The sequence below is a fragment of the Ptychodera flava genome, chromosome 4 (assembly GCF_041260155.1).
Source record: "Ptychodera flava strain L36383 chromosome 4, AS_Pfla_20210202, whole genome shotgun sequence".
Classification (NCBI taxonomy): domain Eukaryota; kingdom Metazoa; phylum Hemichordata; class Enteropneusta; family Ptychoderidae; genus Ptychodera; species Ptychodera flava.
The window spans coordinates 6,173,410-6,191,277 of NC_091931.1; the positions used below are offsets into that span (position 1 = coordinate 6,173,410).

General features: G+C 36.6%; 1 protein-coding gene, 1 long non-coding RNA gene and 1 other non-coding gene across 3 annotated transcripts in view; 2 read left to right on the forward strand and 1 right to left on the reverse strand.

Annotated features, from left to right (window-relative positions):
* LOC139130789 (interferon-induced protein 44-like) overlaps positions 1 to 17,868 on the forward strand; it is a 164,618-nt gene that overhangs the window by 69,521 nt on the left and 77,229 nt on the right. Inside the window, exon 5 of the mRNA XM_070696580.1 lies at positions 17,278 to 17,485. Within this exon, the coding sequence (XP_070552681.1) occupies positions 17,278 to 17,485 (208 nt within the window). The remainder of the gene's footprint in view (positions 1 to 17,277; positions 17,486 to 17,868) is intronic.
* LOC139130777 (uncharacterized) lies at positions 3,232 to 6,600 on the forward strand. Its single transcript, XR_011551966.1, has 3 exons — positions 3,232 to 3,397; positions 4,486 to 4,648; positions 5,629 to 6,600. It is a non-coding gene; the product is annotated as an uncharacterized lncRNA (long non-coding RNA).
* Trnam-cau (transfer RNA methionine (anticodon CAU)) lies at positions 5,770 to 5,858 on the reverse strand. Its single transcript is given in 2 exon segments — positions 5,770 to 5,805; positions 5,822 to 5,858. It is a non-coding gene; the product is annotated as a tRNA-Met (tRNA).

A 17,868-nucleotide genomic window follows, 5' to 3' on the forward strand; every position in this document is an offset into this window, starting at 1 on the left:
AAGTGAGCCAAGTGTATATAGTGTCGTCTTGATTTTACATCGGTACCCGGAGTTCTGAGTAACCAACTGCAGGATGCGCATCGGTGGACTGCCGACTGCAGTTTGAATAATATAACGCACACTGTACCAGAATAGAATGTCAGCCTCCTCTGCCAAAGTTCTGTATCCTCTGAAATACAGTAGGAGTACGTATTTGAACAGAGAAGAACAAATAAAACCATTCGCAGGTCATTCAGCCGGCGACCATGGGCGATTACCCAGGCAGTGTGGCGTGCCATGGCAAGGCCCCAGGAATGTTGTGGGCTCGATGATGTCATCAGTATCGGCGTTCTTGGTCACGTGCACAGCCTACAATTGTCAAAAAACCCGAGCGGCAATCCAACTCGATCGGGCAATATTTAGTGTTTGTATGTCACTACAGGAGCACAAATTTGGCTTATTTCTTTACTGAACAACATTTCACGATGGATGTAAGAGAATAACATGTAATTTCGAACATAAAAAAGGTTAAAAGTTACAAATACTGGGGCTTTAATGTTGACATGCTATCTTTCCCCGATGCCTCTATTTTGCATTTTTGCAAAACATGAAGTAAATTAAATTTATTTTGACGGTCATGTGGAATTGTGTTTATCGTACAAAACATAGAAAGTACATCCTTAATAATTCTGTTAACATACATAGATGATGATGATTTTGGGGACTGTTTTTCAAAGAGTAGTAAGTACATATAGCCTAGGTTTGAAGTAAGGGGTTTTCTACCCACATATTTAGTTTTACCACCATCCACAATGTCATTGTATAAATACCACCCTGGCTTATCATTCGCACAAAAAATTTCACTCCAAAAATGATTGTTGTGGTGGTAAATAATAGCAGCCAAATCATAATGAGCACCTTGCCCTATGCAAATATCCATATTATTTTCCAATATAAATGGTTGCAGATAATTTTGCTCATCTTTCTCAAGTTCTACAGCAAACAAACATGGCTCATTTATAACTGATGATGTTGTGATGAGTGTACTATTACATGGTTTGTCACCTGTTCTCTTGTGACATTTATAAATGCTTTGATTTCTCTCTTGTGTTAAAATAAATTCTATTAATTCAATTACATTATACCCCTTTCCCTGATTACTTATAAATTGAAGTGTTATGGATTTTCTGAGCAGTGGAAGTGTCTTATACCATGCTATTTGTTGTTTGCTGTGACTTTGAGTGACTGGACACTGATTATATAATGAGGTTTTCAAGAAAAACATGTGTCTTTCATTGTCACTCATATTTTCATAGAACTTGTCAAAAATGGTAGCAATAGCAGCCATGTTGCCAATCTGAAATACTGCTTTACCATCCTTTGTGTGATTCTGTAGATAGTGCCAAAGTAACATTTTGCTATCGTGATACTTTCTTTCTAATCTGAGAATTAAGGATTTCATGAATGTTGACATGACTTCACTTTGGTTAGAAGTGGTTTGAAATTTTTCAGATTGTCGGCATATTATATTGTACATACTTTCTTCATCAATTCCATTGACCCTTTATATGTTGAATTCCTCCAAGATGGGTCATTGTAGTAATGGGTACGGAGTTTGTAATCAAGATGGGTTAGAAATTCCAGAAGACTGTTTCGGTTGGTAAGCTTACTTAGATTGATTGCTGACAAAATATGGTGATAAAATTGAATGTGAACTTTTGGTAGTCTCAGTAGAATGATTTTAATTATCAGACGGGCTTGACGGAGCAGTTGAAGTTGCTGAGCATTACTGTGGAACAAGTGGACAGACTTTGATGATGGTGTTGGATAGATGTATTGGAGCTCATCTGCAGTTGACCACAGTTTGCTGTGTGATGTTGTGTGATCTGAGCCAATTGATTTGGTCTTTCTCTGTAGAGGTACTGAAACAAAGTTGGGAAGTGCAGCTTTATTGTAACATCCAAACTGTTCTCCCAGATCACTTTCTTCTGCTTTAAGTAGAAATGATGTACTTAATGTGCTGTTGCCATCCATGTACTGTTCAACTGTTGGCTCACCTCCGCTTATTCTTGCTCGCTGTAGACTGAAGTAATTTCAACATCATCCTGATTGGTTGTTCTTGGTATAAATTGTACAGAAGGATGATTTAGATGTAAATATCCTTGTAGAGCCAGGAAACCTCTAATTGATCGGAGAATATCTCGGTAACTTTGGTGTGAAATGAATTGCTTCCAATAATCTGTCAGCCTTGTTTTTGCATCTCTTTTGTTTTCTGACGATTTTAAAACCTCATACCAATGCTTGAAAAACAGCAGAACTGACATCAACTTCCTCATACTGCAGTGGTCATCCTTCACATTGTTCATCACAGAAAAGTACATGGCACACTTATTTATGTACTGCCGTGTCAGCCAAGTATCAGGTTTTTCATATGATCCATATTTCATATCTTCAGCAACGTCTTCTGACAAGGTTTCTACAGCACGTTTCACATCCATTTTTGTCAATTGTCAAGATTGACGTGTTTGCTGCTGAGTTTCGTCCTCTTATTCATTACCACGTCAAAGAAGTGTTCTGGTTTGATGTGAAAGGAGTGAAGCTGCAAATCTCTGTTGGCCGACAGGACAAAATTCCGCAACCGCTTCATCACATGTGGTGGGTCACACAACCAGAAGATTGGTTTGTCATCATTGTATTTATTTGTTGACTGCCAGTCTATTTTCCCAGCTCTTTCAAAGAAGGCAGCACTGTGGCTCACATACACCATAGACAACCTGAACTTTCTTATTGTCATTATACTTCAGACTTCCTATTGCTTTCAGTACTGAATCTGTACATTTTGTCAGTTTTGTCCAATTTATAGTGTCTAAGGGAAAACTAGCAACAGGCCAGCTGAAATCCCCCTCAACAGATGTCCAAAAGTATTGCAAAATCATCCTTGCTATAGGTTGTTTATTGTTGCAATCATCTTTTTCTTCATAATCACTATCTACAGAAGCTGTTGAAAGTATTTCATCATCTTCATCATCTTCTGTAGTGTTGTTGTGTTGATCAGAGAGCATGTCTGTGTCAATATATTCATTATTGATGTCAAGATCTTCAAAACCAACAAGTTCATTTGTTCTTCGACATACTGTGACACCTCTTCTAATGAGCATTTCATCCAAATGAATTCCACCAATCCCCTTGCATTTTCTCCTCTCTAGTTCTTGTACAAATAATGTCATGTTTTCTTTGCTTACAGGATGATAAGATTTTGATGATTGCCGGTAGGATTTGATTATCTGCCATGATGGTATTGGTATGATCTTTCGTACAACATTGTAGCCTGTTTTACCACACGTCTCGGCAATCCTGGCACAAAACTTTATCACCAATGGACTAAAACGAATGCCCTTTGGATAATTGATTTCAACAGGTTTGTTTTGGTTTTTTGATTCCTTTTCTTTCTGCTTGAGAGATATAATCGTATCTGAGATCAGGCTGTACAGCACTGAATTTTCGACCAGGATCTCATTCTGGATTGCATATTCCAAAAGCGCAACAAGATTTGATGATGTTAAATTGATGTTTGATGGTACTTCTATCTGGTTTTCTGGTTTTGATTCATGGAAATATGTTTCTGTAAGAACATTCTTTTTTTCTTTAATGATTTGACTTTCAATGCCAGTTTCCTGGCTCGTTCCAGCAAATCCCCATAACTTAATTTTGAGAAGTTTGATTTGGAAGTTGGCAAGATGTTGTCTCCAACCCCCACTTTTTTGTGATATTTCTTCTAATGTATGTCAGTAAAGATGAACAAGATGAACACCTTTCTCTGTCATTGCCTGCATTAATTGACACGTCTTACTGGCATCATTTGTGTTATGTGCTCGCACAGTCTTGCTTATTATGTTGTTTGATACTTGAAATGTATGTTGATCAATAATGAATTTTGAAGTGTTAATATTTTTGATCCTGTGCTCTTCACATGCTAAAATATCATTGGTGTCATAAATACCAGAGCAAATTCTCACTTTGGAATGTAACTCTACTTCAGTAATTAATTTTTCACAAATTTCTTCAAAATTTCCAGTCAGTTGTTTACTGGAAACCATTTTTCCCAATAGGTAAATTCGCATAACAAAAACCCATTGTGGAACACTCCTTTGATCATTTTTGGAACATGCCAAGTTTTATCACTTATCAAATGTTCATGGAAAAGAATTGTGTTTTTATCATAACTTCCAATGGACCAATGTATTGGCAGTTTCATGGAAGATCTTAAATACTTAATTAAGTTTAAATCAAAAGAATAGTCTTTGTGTGATGGTTTATCATTTGGCAAACTTGGCATTAGTAACTCTATACTTTTCATTTTATCCTTATATTCCTCTTGACTTTTAAGGCAGGGTAGGATCAAACCCTTGCATGTCATACAAGCATAACGGCTGGTTTCTGTTTTGCTGTCATTTAGATTTGTGTAGAGTGTATCATTGAAATTTATGTTTTCTTTTCTCCCTGTAGATGCTGCCTGGTCTTGTTCATCCAGAAAGTCACAAGCCACTTCGTATATCTGTGGATTCATTACTCCAAGAGTTATGTTGTGAAGTTTGCATGCTTTTGGCTGTGTAACACAACACGTTTTGTTACAAAAGCTGCATGTTTTCATTGTTATTGCCGATGACAGGTTAGTGATAATGTGTTTATTTTTTATGTGCCCATGTGCATGTCCGCGTTTAGTTTCATTGTTGAAGTGTCTGTTGCATATTTTAATGTGTTCTGGTTTGTCTTCTCCTGTTATAAATGCATCCTTCATTTCATATACACCATGAAGGGTATGCAGGTTTTTACTTGCTGGATGTTGGCAGTCGGTTATGGCACACACATCTGCTTCCTCTCCTAGTATTAGTTAAAGGAAAAAAAGGAATCAGATTGTTTCCCCTTTGTCAGTGGAGCACAGAAATGCTACAATATAAAAGGCCATGAAACAGATTTAAAATTTTTGAAACAGTATATTTCAAGCAGATATGATAAAAGTTGTCCAGAACAGAACAATATTGTATCCTTAATCATAAGACTCACATGCTGGTAAACAAACTCCATAATCTAAATGAAACTTTGATAAATTTGCCACAAAATCAGCGATACTGTATTTTCATGGGCACTTTTATGTAAACATTTTTGGCGAAAAAAATTTAGGCAGTAAGGTGCTTGCATACATTGCATTATATTCATCTGGCTCAATATCTGACTGTGCGTTTGTATTTGAAAATTTCTAAGCAGTACACTGTATCTTGGTAATTACTATGGGGGATTGCAGATATTATAAGGTAATGAGGGTCTTACATATTACATAAGTGTATTTTGAACATGAAAGTCAGTAATTACCTTCCAGTTAGGCTAGGGATATAGCAATATGTCAAAGAAGATTTGGTTGTGAGATGAGAGGGTAGGTATAGTCAGGTATATCATGTAACTATGCACTTAACTAGCTGTTAACTTCAATCTCATCTCACCGTACCAAAAGGGGAAAAATTAAGTTGCGAAGTAACTTTGGTATACTGTTTTATACATAGCCATGCTGGTTTGTAATTTCCAACCTCAATGTCACATAGTGTGGTTGAAACGTCTGTAAAGAGGTGTGACAATATTTGCATTTTTTTCCAGGAAAATCTGCAAGAGACAACATTCTTCATGGAAAGTTGATATTAGTAGTCAGATAGAGAGTGGAAACAGTCATGAAACAGAGGCGCAGCACATACATGGTGTAGCATTGCCGCACTCTGACTGCCAGGATAGAAATTATACTGACTCCACCAGGGATTGAACCTGGGACCCTCAGATCTCACTTTTGGTATTCCATGGACCTGATGCTCTAACCACTGAGCTATGGAGCCTGCCAAACTTTTGTACCTGGAAGGGGTGATATGGAAGATGAGCTAGTGTTTCCTAAATAAACGATTGAAAATTAGTATCAGAAAATTTATTTTTCAAAAAATGATTGTGTGTCACATTCTTGATGCTATGAGATGATGTGCTAGTGTTGAAATGATGTGACGTGACTACATGAACTTTTAAAAAAAGGATGAAGGAGAGTCAAGGCATTAGTGATAAATGAGAAATTTACCAGAAAAAAAGACTGACAGTCCCTGTCATCATTGCATTGTATCGGAAATGATGCACTGACTGACTGGATTGAATTGACTTTGAAAAATAATACTTACAGCATTTACCTCCATCATACAGTATTCATCTCATACAGTGCTGTTAATGATAAATGACAACTTACAATCTGAGACAAATTACAAATTATCTGTAACAAACCAGTATGTACTTAGTATGGGTATATTCCTGCCAATGTTGTTGATGTCAAAGTATATGGTGTCTTCGAGTTCAGACTTCAATCCTGTAAAGAACTTGAATTTATATCAAATACCAGTGACAAGTTTACTGCATTCAATGTGATACTCTGTGAACATTAACACTTACCATGTAATCCATCACCAGAATTTTTCACATCTGCTCTTGTACCTCCAATCAGGTGACTATTGTATATCTTCCTGGATTGCAACTGCCAAATAATATATTGAATGATAATAACAACTCACACATGTATGAATAAAAATCAAATGAAAGAAACGCATGACCTCTTTGCACCCTTTGGGAGAAATGGGATTCTTTTCATAGGTGTTATGGTGGTATCCTGCAGCCATGCTATTGCATGCAAAGCAAATGAAAGTTTGACAGATCTAGAGTACACCATATCACTAACTCACACTCGAATACAACATGTATTTTCACTTACAATGCAGTTGTAATCTTTGGCAATATTTTCATTAGCAAAGCAAAGCAAATGAAATTAGAATGCAGTACACTGCACCACGAGTGAAAATATCTTATGGAACCCGACAGAGCACACATAGAGGTTGTGCAATGCTGTTATTGTTGCATATATTATCTCAATTCTGAAGAAAAAAATTTTCATAACTGCTGCTTGAGCTATCAGTGTGGCAATGTGCAACCCACATGTAAGTGTCCACTGATTGGTTAATAGATGGAATCTATTGTTTTGCAAATTATGTCAATTTTGGCCAGATCTTAGTTGTTTCTGTTTGTGTCACGAGATGACATTGACAAAAAAAAGTATGTCTGAAAGTAAAAATCACAGATTTATAAGTTTTTAAAGCCATTCACCATTAATATTGTTCTACCTCGTGAAGAATATTGAATAAGTAGCTTTCCAAAATTATATGTTAATTTTCACAACTCATGTCAATAAATATGGTATCAACTGGCAGCTAGGTTTATACACATAAAGTAGTCACACATGTTGTATAAAACAAGTACCTTGGTTGTTCTCTGAAGCAACCAACAATTTCCATCTCACAATATCGATTCAACAACATAATGTTACTTATTGCCTCTCTCCGCAGTCCAAGTGTTTGAAGCATTTTTTTTCGGGAAGAAATAATTAGGTTTGACGATTTGTGAATCATCTACAATAAAGAAAATCAGACAGTATGCATGTATTAGTATGCATGTATTATGTTCACAACACAACATAAGGCCCATCTGTAACTGTGACTTTTGGTTATTATTTTATTACATGTTTTAGGGAGTTGAACAGGAAAATGAAATTGCCAATTTAAACAAAAATTCTGACCCAAAGTCAAAGTTACTATGCTGGAGCTTCAATATGGCATTATGAAGAACACAGACTGCCAGATAGAGAAATAACAAGTCATTCAGTTTGCAACTGCAAGATGATATGCTGTACTTGGTGACAGTAATCCACTTGGTAATATGGAGATTTCCCAGTTCGCTGTGAGTGTTTTTACAGAGTTTAATTAAAGGGACAATAACTGTCACTTCTCATGATTTTTTAAGTGTTTATGCTGTGTGTACTTCAAGTTCTTGTTCAACTCCCTAAAACAAGTTAAAGTATCAAATGTTACACTTATATACACAGCCAGGGCCTGTGCATGTGAAATGAACAGTTTTATGACAGCTACTGTCCCTTGCAACAACACCTAACAATCTCTAAACCAGTGCAGATTTTTTGTCATAAAGCAACTACACCTCCCTTACCTGATGGTTTCTTTTGTCATCATATCTGTTTTTTTTGAGTCTCTTACGTATTCCTTCCAGTTGAACTTCCTTTGCCTTCAGTTTACTTATACACTTCTGAATATTTTCATTCTAAAAAGGATTAGTTTTCCTTCATATTCATATATTCTACTTTATATATTAGTTCAATGTTCTCCATGGGAAAGTTTATCAAGAAAATATGTTTCCTTATAGATGTATTCTTCAGTTTAAAAAAGATCACACTTAAAAAAAAACACAGAAAAAACTATACAGAAAAGCTTCATAATGAAATAACAAGAGATACAAAATTTTCAATTAGATTATCATCTTATTGTGGTCAACTTTCTCCTGGAAGCATGCTTCCATCATTCTTAGTAATAGACATGAGTCAGACCAGAAATATGGAGTCTATTTCTGATGTGTGTGGTTTAGATTTTAATACAACTTTCAATGCCTTTTCATCCTGAAGTACTTTTTATATAACCACAAAAATTATGAAATTTGCACTGATGTTAATACAATACAAAAAATTTTAATGAAAATAAATGCTGTAAGATGTCAAATGATATAATTGCAAGAAATGACAAAATTTGACTGAAAAGTGCAGGAGCGTTAATCTCATTCTTTATTTTATGTGTGAGACTTATTTATTGTCAGGTAAATGATATTTATTTAAAAGAAACAAATGATTCTTGGAAGATTTCGGATTGAAAATTTTCTTTGCAACTTATGCTAGTATCAATCTTGATTAGAGTATGTGGTAACATAAAATATCAATGAAAGTTTGCAATCAAATATAAAAGACAACAGGGCATAACTATTTTCCATATCCAATCTTATTAATAATAGAATGTCTAAACTTACGATTATCTTGAATCTTCTGAGAGGAATCTCTATGAAACACACAATCTTAAAATAATATGATGACAAAGAGACGCTTTTGTTATTCAACATTAATTTCAGAGGAAAAAATCCATTATCTGCCAATCTTACATTTGTTCTTGGTGATGTTACTAACCAATGCAAACCGTTTGGTGCATTAACGCACCAAACCCACTTACACTTGTCATATTCATTATATGAATGTATTTCAGAATAATTCATTTACACAAAAAGACAAAAAGTTTTGATACTTACATCACTTTCGCTCTCCATGTTTCTATGGTGTTTGTAAAAGGATAGTTGCAGAAAATTCGGAAAATACTCTTGTCTTGTAAACTTTTTACCTTAGAGACAACATCAAGGTGTAAATACAGTGTTTTACGATAAAAAAGGACACAATTAGTCAAGGTTAATCTTCCTCGAGGAAATTGATTTCATTTTGTACATCTGGTACGTTCTTTGCTAATGGCAACGGGCTGACGCTATGTGGACGTCAACGTAAAAATTATGGATAAACCTTTGGCTGCTTCAAATTAAATGAAATTTTAGTTTACTTTTCTTTAAGTGCTATTTATGTCATCATGGTATTAATTTTGTGAAAAATCCTCCAGAAAAAAGTTACGACTATGAAAATTCGACGAAACCGTGATACCCGGAAGCCATAGTTCGTCTGCTACTTTCAGTAAATTTACGAGAAATTTTCGTCCTCTGCCGTATTCATTGAGGTATCATTGCATAGCTCAGTTGTACAACACATTGGCCATAACGTCTTACCGTTTTTTCGTTAATTTTCTGAAAAATTAACAAAATTTATGACTTTACCTGCCTCACCAGCGACGATCAGCTTTTTAACCTCCCGCGCTGTGTGGACAAATCTAGCTGTGACGTCACCAAACTACAGCGCATAGGGATCGTGACCTTTGTTAGGGCCACCCAGGAGCCATCTTATTCTAACACACGCGCTGGAGAAAGTGTGCAGTGCAGCTCAGTGCTTTCACGGGAGATTACCTCAGCAAGACAGATAATTCAGACAATCACTGCATTTTCTATTTAGGACTTCTCGGTAAATCGGATAACACAAAGAGAGTATCGTGAATATTATCGATTAACCCATACTAATGTTTATTGGAAACTTAGGAGGCCTCGTTAGGAGTTTTCTCCTCCCTCCTGGTTTCGGAAAATCGGAAGAAAAATTGTCGACATTGCATGAAAATGGTCACTACTCTGACAATTTGATGCCCCAGTCACGAATGTAAGATGTATGATAATAAGGTTATCACGAAAATACCGCAAAGGATGCACGAGGACATTGGCACTGCGCATCGCCCTCCGCTTCGCGTCGGGCGATACGCTGCGCCAATGTCCTCGTGCATCCTTTGCGGTATTTTCGTAATAACCTCATATTATTTGAAAATCAAATTTCAGTCAGGAATAGAATTCATTTGTCAACAATGTAATAACAACGGTTGTTAAACATGTACACTGTACATTGACAAGCAGAATATTGGTATTCAAGAGACTGTTATATAGCTATCAAAACTGCAGTTTGTAAATTGCTTAAACTTACAACTAATGTGCCTTTACCAATTTGCACTGAATTACAGTAACAAACTATTTTTTCAACAAGCAATACTTAAGTCACAACCTAAACTATTTTTCAAACTGCAATTTTTCTAGCAAAGACACTCTTGAGAACCCAAAAAGTTTGATGCCTGTTTAACAATCAGGAAAATGATAAATTATGTTTAATTATACTCTTCATACATCAGGCTCAGATTCAATATCATAAACCAGATGCATGCAAGTGGCTCCCCTCATGCGATTGATTATTATATACTTGCGTCTGTAACCTATGGGGTTGCGTCGTATAGTAAGTTTTGGTATCAGAGGATGCGGAGTCATATAACTTTGTGGCGGAGTACAATAACTTTTGGTGTTATTGGACGCTATTTGCCCTCAAAAAACCTTTACGTCAGCGCAGGGAAAAAGGAGAGATGATTTTAAATTTTTAACAAAAAGTATACTTCTAAACATTCAGTACTTCACAACATTACTAGTGATGAATCAAAACCCTGTGAATTAGAGTGAAATTATGCTGCTGACCTACAATTTCTATCATGTACACTGTGCTGTGTGGGTTTGAAATTTCGTTTTGTGCACTTAGCCGACACGCTGAACATGTTCTCAGTTTGCTTGCAATCGCCTAGTGTAGTACGCGACGGGCATCCCCAAAACACTTTTATTTTGACTTTTTTGCGGTAAAATTGGCTTAAAAAGTGTATAATAACAAGGGTATTCACAAAATACTGGGATTAATGTCCTCGTATATCGTACGCTTTGGTATTGTCCGAGACGCGTAAATCCAAGTACTGTGAATAACCTTAAATTATAACAATAATAAGTTTAAACGTTTATGTCTGTTGTGTGACTACGAAAGATACGTCACAGATATAGCTGAAATTTGAACAAAGCCCAAAGTGTTAGTGTAATATGTGGAAATATGAGGAACATTCACGCCTGACGTGATTATTATGGCTGTACACAACGATATTTGATCACCTTTTATATCCACATTCTGAGTTCCATCATATCTGAGGGCAGAGTCTTCATTCTGTTTCCACATTGTACTCAGAGAATCCATTGCTAATTTGTGGAGCTGAAGGCATTTTCTGTATCAAGTATATCATGCCCTGGACAATCTGTTGAAAAAGAAACAAATAAGTATCTATTACCAGTAAGTGGATGTCAATGGTCAACATGAAGTTATTTGCTGAAAATGAATCACTTTAGTATGTACCTGTCTTGAATGACAAGATGTCCCACAAGATTTGTGTAACCAATGATATGTTGGGAGCTGACCCAAGTTAAAATCAAGCTGTGGAAACATAAATTTGCCTTGAATAACAGAATCAACCAATACATCATTTTGGATAAATGATTTGTTAGGTATGTTTGTCTGTATTAAATCATCTAAGTAGCCAGTTTTAGGTTATTATCAACATAAACAAGAAATATCATCCATGAAACAGTATGTTTGTTATTGAAAGATTGGCATGAGGATACCTGCATCTAAGCTGTGGCAAGTCAGTTTGCCTGAAAATCACACAGAAATGTAGCTTAACCAAATGTGCACTTTACTCACTTTCTCTGGTCCCTTATTATACAATTGGCACCTCTCTAATGCTGCAATAGCTCTTGTTGCAGCTATTTGTTGGTGTCCTATACGACAATGACAAGGGGTTATTAAATGTAATTTTCCTGTTAACTGATGGATGACAAAATTTAAATGATTGCCATCTTTCCGTTCAGGAAGGACAATGGCAAGGGGTTATTAAATGCACAGAGGACTACGGACGATGCCACACATCAACCTTTTACTCCTTGTCGCTGACAGCGGAGCTAAGTAAACGAATTTGAATATTCAGCGAGCAGGGACGATTTCGATGAAATTCGAAAATACAAGTAAACGTTAAGTTGTGAACACATTCATTTTTTAATTTTTCACGATGTCGCGGTCATGAAAAGCCATACAAACACGATAACATATAAAAGGGACACACACACATCAGTTCAGTCTCATAAAATGAAATTGAAGGCCAATTTGTTACATCATTGGCAATGATCATTGATATGAATATATGCTAGCTGACTAGCACTGGCTGCAAAATTGCAGTGCTACGGTGAGGCGGTCGGTGAGTTTGTGTTTTGTAACCCCGGTCACAGCATGGAGGTAGTCTCTCCTTCTACCTCCATGGTCACAGTAGCTCTACAATGCCGACGGCCCTGAAGAGTTCAAAATTATTAGTGAATCCCACTGGACGAGGCGTGTTGATGTAAAATGCTACATATTTGCTCAATTTGGTCGTACCAAATTATCACTACTGGAGACTAAACACTATACTGCACTAACCTTGTCGTTTATGGGGTTTGGAATTCGTTCAAATACGTCGATCGCGTTCCATAAACATTGAGCGTGGGACATCCTAGCTGTGGGTCCATAGCTGTGGTGTTTTCAGACGGCATTCCTGCCTTTTACGGGCTAGTTTTGAATTTTACGAATTAACCCCGCCACCACAGCTTTAGGATATTGAATAGACTAGCGTCCATGTTCCGCTGCAAGAACCCTTTGCGCAAGTTTGTTCGATGATATTTCGAAGAATTTTCCATCCAAATTACAAATTGCCAACACTTATCGACAGCTTGATTATTAGGGACTCACCAGACCAGAAATCCACTCAAAATTCACTGAAATATCGCCTTTGGACCAACAGCTAGGGGCATCCGTATTTTCGGGAGCCGCCTTTACCAGCCCGGAAGTTGGTACTGACGGCTCCTATAAATGTTTTCGGAATGCGGTCGACGTGTTTGAACAAATTCAAGCCCGGTTTAAATTAATGACTTTGCACATCTTACACGGAATATAATACGGAATAAAACAAATACGTAAGCTTACCGTTTCAATTGCCTTCAATTCCAAAGACGTCGGTTGAACGTATCATGGAGGTAGCAGAGACTATTCCATGAACGTATGAACTGTTGATGAACGCAACTATTGTTATCTCTGAGATCATGGAGGTAGCAGTGTGCTGAGATTCCCAAGTCATCTTCGTCGGTTATGGAAACCATTACTGTCGACTGTTATGTGGGCAATTTTGGAAGTAAACTGACGGACTGGAATCGGAATTGTAACTTGGGAGGTCGTAGAATACCATCTCGGCTGTGCCGCGAGGCTCTTGTACCATTCGGAACTTTGCCGCTTAATGTGCTTATAGAGCCCTAAAGGAATTAATACGCAACTCCCTTGGATATAAAGGGGTGTGGATTCCACAAGCAAGCGGTCACTTTCAGAGTATGATCAATCAGCAAGTACTATAATTCTTACATCTGTCACAGAGATATAATATCTAAGCTTATATCAAAGTTAACATTGGCTCGGCGAATCATTATGTAAGATTGAATTATTTTCAGGCGTAATGTTACAAAGGGTGAACCGTGGGTCAAAGGTTACGAAACGACCGCGACCGTTAACTTTATTGACATACTTTCTCGACCGCGGGCCATCCGGGTACTTGCGGATTCTACGTCATTTTTGCGTCACAGCGCCGTGGGAAGTTCGGATATTTCAACCACCAAAACAATATTCAAAGTTTTAATATACATAAATGACATAACTTTTAGTTCTGCTTTTTTTCACACAATTTCTGTATCGTTCTCTCTTCTGTATCATCTGCTCTCTCATTCACCTCGCTCGTATGCGTTTCACTTATGACTGACGTCGCTCCGCGGTCGAGAAAATTATTTTTCACACACTTCAGGGGCATGGAACATCCATTTCAAACATGTCCTTATTAATAAAATATATCGGAATTGTCCAAGGATCAAGGCTGTGGCCTGGAAAAATCAAGGATATGCCTACAATAGCGTTGATCGCGATTTCAGTTTGTTAATATAAGCTTAGCTGTACGCGAGCGACATCACCGCCTGAAATTCGACCAAAGTTTGTTGTTGCAATGTTAGTCTGAGCCATAAATTATTGTGGTTTTTACTTTCGTTGTTCTCTCGGAAAATGCGGACAATCCGACGTATAGGCCCTACATTTATTTTTGCATGTTAATGAAAGAAAAATGACGTCATTTGCGATCAACGCTATTTCAGTATTGTCAGTTAATTCCTTCAATTTATTGTTTTGATATTTATATGCCTACAGACTTGAAGCAAGTCCATGTCTTCTGTTCAATTGAAAACTTCACAAAATTGTATCGTACTACAAAATTAAAGCTAATCAATCTGTCGCACTAAATGCAGGCATGGATGCGCACCGTCCTCGCTGTTATCAATGTAGTGACGTGATGTACAATTCTGGTTTAGATATTAACCAGTGACTGTCATGACAATGGCTTGAAAACAGGCCGATTAATTCCAAGTGCTTGAATGGTTTAAACTTAAACCATGCTCACAAAGTTGCCACTTGTGGTTGGCTTAAAGATGAGCCAATGAATTTGTCGGTATATAAACAAACCAACGATGCCAGTGGCTCAAATTTAAACCAATAAAATTATATTGTGACTGGCTTAAAAAGAAGCCATTCGGCTTAAATTTATGCCATGACGGGCTTGATAATAAGCCACCAATGTATTGGTATGAATACATGCCATTCATACTCTGTATGGTGGCGTGACTTCAAACCACAAAAATCTTTGTGGATTTCGGGCAAACCAAAATATTTCAAACACATACACACTGGTTCATCCGCAAGCCACATACAAATCAAGTGGTTATATTTCAATCCAGACAAATTTGCAGTGTACACACGCTATTGTTACAACATCAGCTCAAAATGGATGTCATGTCACCATTGAGGTTAGTTTCAAGTTCTCGGATATTGTGGCCAACCGCCTATGCCGCTGTGTCGTCAGCATACACATTGATTTTTGAAGTGTCTAAAGCTAAGGGGAGATCATTAAAAAGCAGGAAGAAAAGAGGACCCAGACTGGAGCCCTGAGGGACACCAACACTAAGTGGAAGAGCGTCACTCAAGGTCCCATTGATGCTAACTGACTGGGATCTATTTGTTAAATATGATGTAAGGAAAAAGAAGAGATTTGTCGGAACACCCATACAGTTTCAGTTTTTGCACCAATATATTGTGATTAACAAGGTCAAATGCTTTTCTGAAGTCTATCAACAAAAGCCCAATCAGGTTGCCTTTGTCAATTTCTTGATACTATAAATTTGTATGGTAAGTAAGAGCTGTTTGACAGGAATGACGCTTACGAAAACCAGATTGATTGTTGGACAATAAGTTGTGACAAGACAGAAAATCATAAAATTGGTATGAAAATGTCTTTCCCATAGCTCAGAATGGACAGGTAAAACTGAAATCGGTCTGTAGTTATTATTATTGACAAAGCAACATGTTGCTTTAACATAAGAAAGCGATGTAACATTTGTATATCAGAAAAACTACACATTGTCAATGCTGACAAATCTACGCTGTTAAACAAACGCTCGGAGTTGGTTTCAAAATGTCGCCACCAAAACAAATATTATTTATCAAATTTTAACACCACCTACAAATAGAATGGTACGTCCCCATCACACATATATAAGACTGTCGAGCTAAGAATCCTTTCACTTCTGTCTGATGATTGCAGGATGCATGAAACTTAAGTAACAGATATCATTACTTTGTGCTTGAAGTAATTTATTAATATACATATATATATATATATATATATATATATATATATATATATATATATATATATATATATATATATATATATATAAGTTCAAAGGTCATCCTTGTCAAATTATATTTTGCAAAATAACTTTGCTTCCATAATTAGACTTAAAGCTCTTTTAAGCAGGTGTCACAGAGCGCTCTCATTGCCACCTCACATGCTCACTACCTGTTGGGATGTAGCCCATGAACTTCGTATTTAGGTATATTACTCTGAAATTTCGACACCAAATTTGATTAAACCAGCTACAGATATTGATCTGATAAATATCCAAATGTACTTAGAAGCATTTGGCAGTGACAAGTTAATAAATAGCTCATTTGCATATTACATGAATTTTTGTAATTAGTCATATAAATCCAGAATAAAATGCACCAACTTTGATGAAATGTGCTGCAGATACTGATCTGACAGATATCTGACAGTGTTGTATAATAAAGGGTTCATTTACATATTTAATGAACTTTGTAATTAGGTAAATAACTCGAAAATTACAGTACCAAATTTGGTGAAACATTCTATTGATATTGATTTGATAAATGTCTAATTGTGCTATGAAACATTTAGCAGTGTCAAGGCAATTAAACGTCAATTGCATATTTAATGAACTTTGTAATTAGTTATATTACTCCAAACTTACAGCATTAAATTTGATTTGATGGATATCTAATTGCAGTTTCAAGTTATAAACAGCCCATTTGCATATTACATGGTTTTGTAATTAGTGAGCTAACTCTGAGAGTACTGTGCAAAAGTTAATGAAACCGCTAAATGTAATGATATACCGATATCTGATTGTTCTGTGAAACGTACTACTATTAATGAAACTGTTGTAAAACACGTTAGCACATTGAGTTCACATCTGGTCATTGTTTATGTTGCTTCACTTGCCGACAAGTTGCGTCGTTCACAAAAAAGTATCACTACTGATTATTACGATAAACGTTACCAGGGTAAAGCAACAAGGGCATCCGGATACAGTACAAATCCGATGCAGGAGTTTTTCTTGAGCCATTGTTATTGTGAAATATTTCTTGTTCAATTGGGAACGTAAGCATCACATCCTGTACTTTGCATATATATTTTGATTGTTTTTTTACAGGAAAGTGCTTCAAGAGCAACAGGATGCGATCTCGCGAAGCTGTTTTTCATCAAAAACTATTTCGCTGACGAGGACAGAGATCCCGACATTGAAAATGCTACTTGTGATGTCTTGGAGTGTGCCTTACGTATGGGAGAACGATATGTAAGAATCACAAAAAATCGTGAAAAACGTGCTGCTGCGAGGCAGGATGAAGATAAAGCTGAAGGTAGGAAACGAATCTAAAAAGCTACTAATTTGCTTCTTCAAAATTTGCAATATCTGAAAAATTTGACTTCAAATCGTTGTATTTAGACGATGTCCCAAAATTGGTTAACCTTTCCCACCCACCCTTTCAAATAATTATAGTAAAACGTTGTTTTGAAGCGTGTGCCTTGGCCATTTTGATACTCTATTATGTGAAAATTAAAGCTTGTTAAAGCATATTAGCTGCAGTAGCTAAATGAAATACCTTTATATGCCGCAGATAAAACCCCGAAAGGGTGCTCCATTGGAAAGGTCTTTGGCCATGGTTTCATGTGCGAGTCAGGTCTGCTACACTACAGGCCAAGCTATACTGAGCTCGGCTACTACTGCGCTAGTGACCCAGTC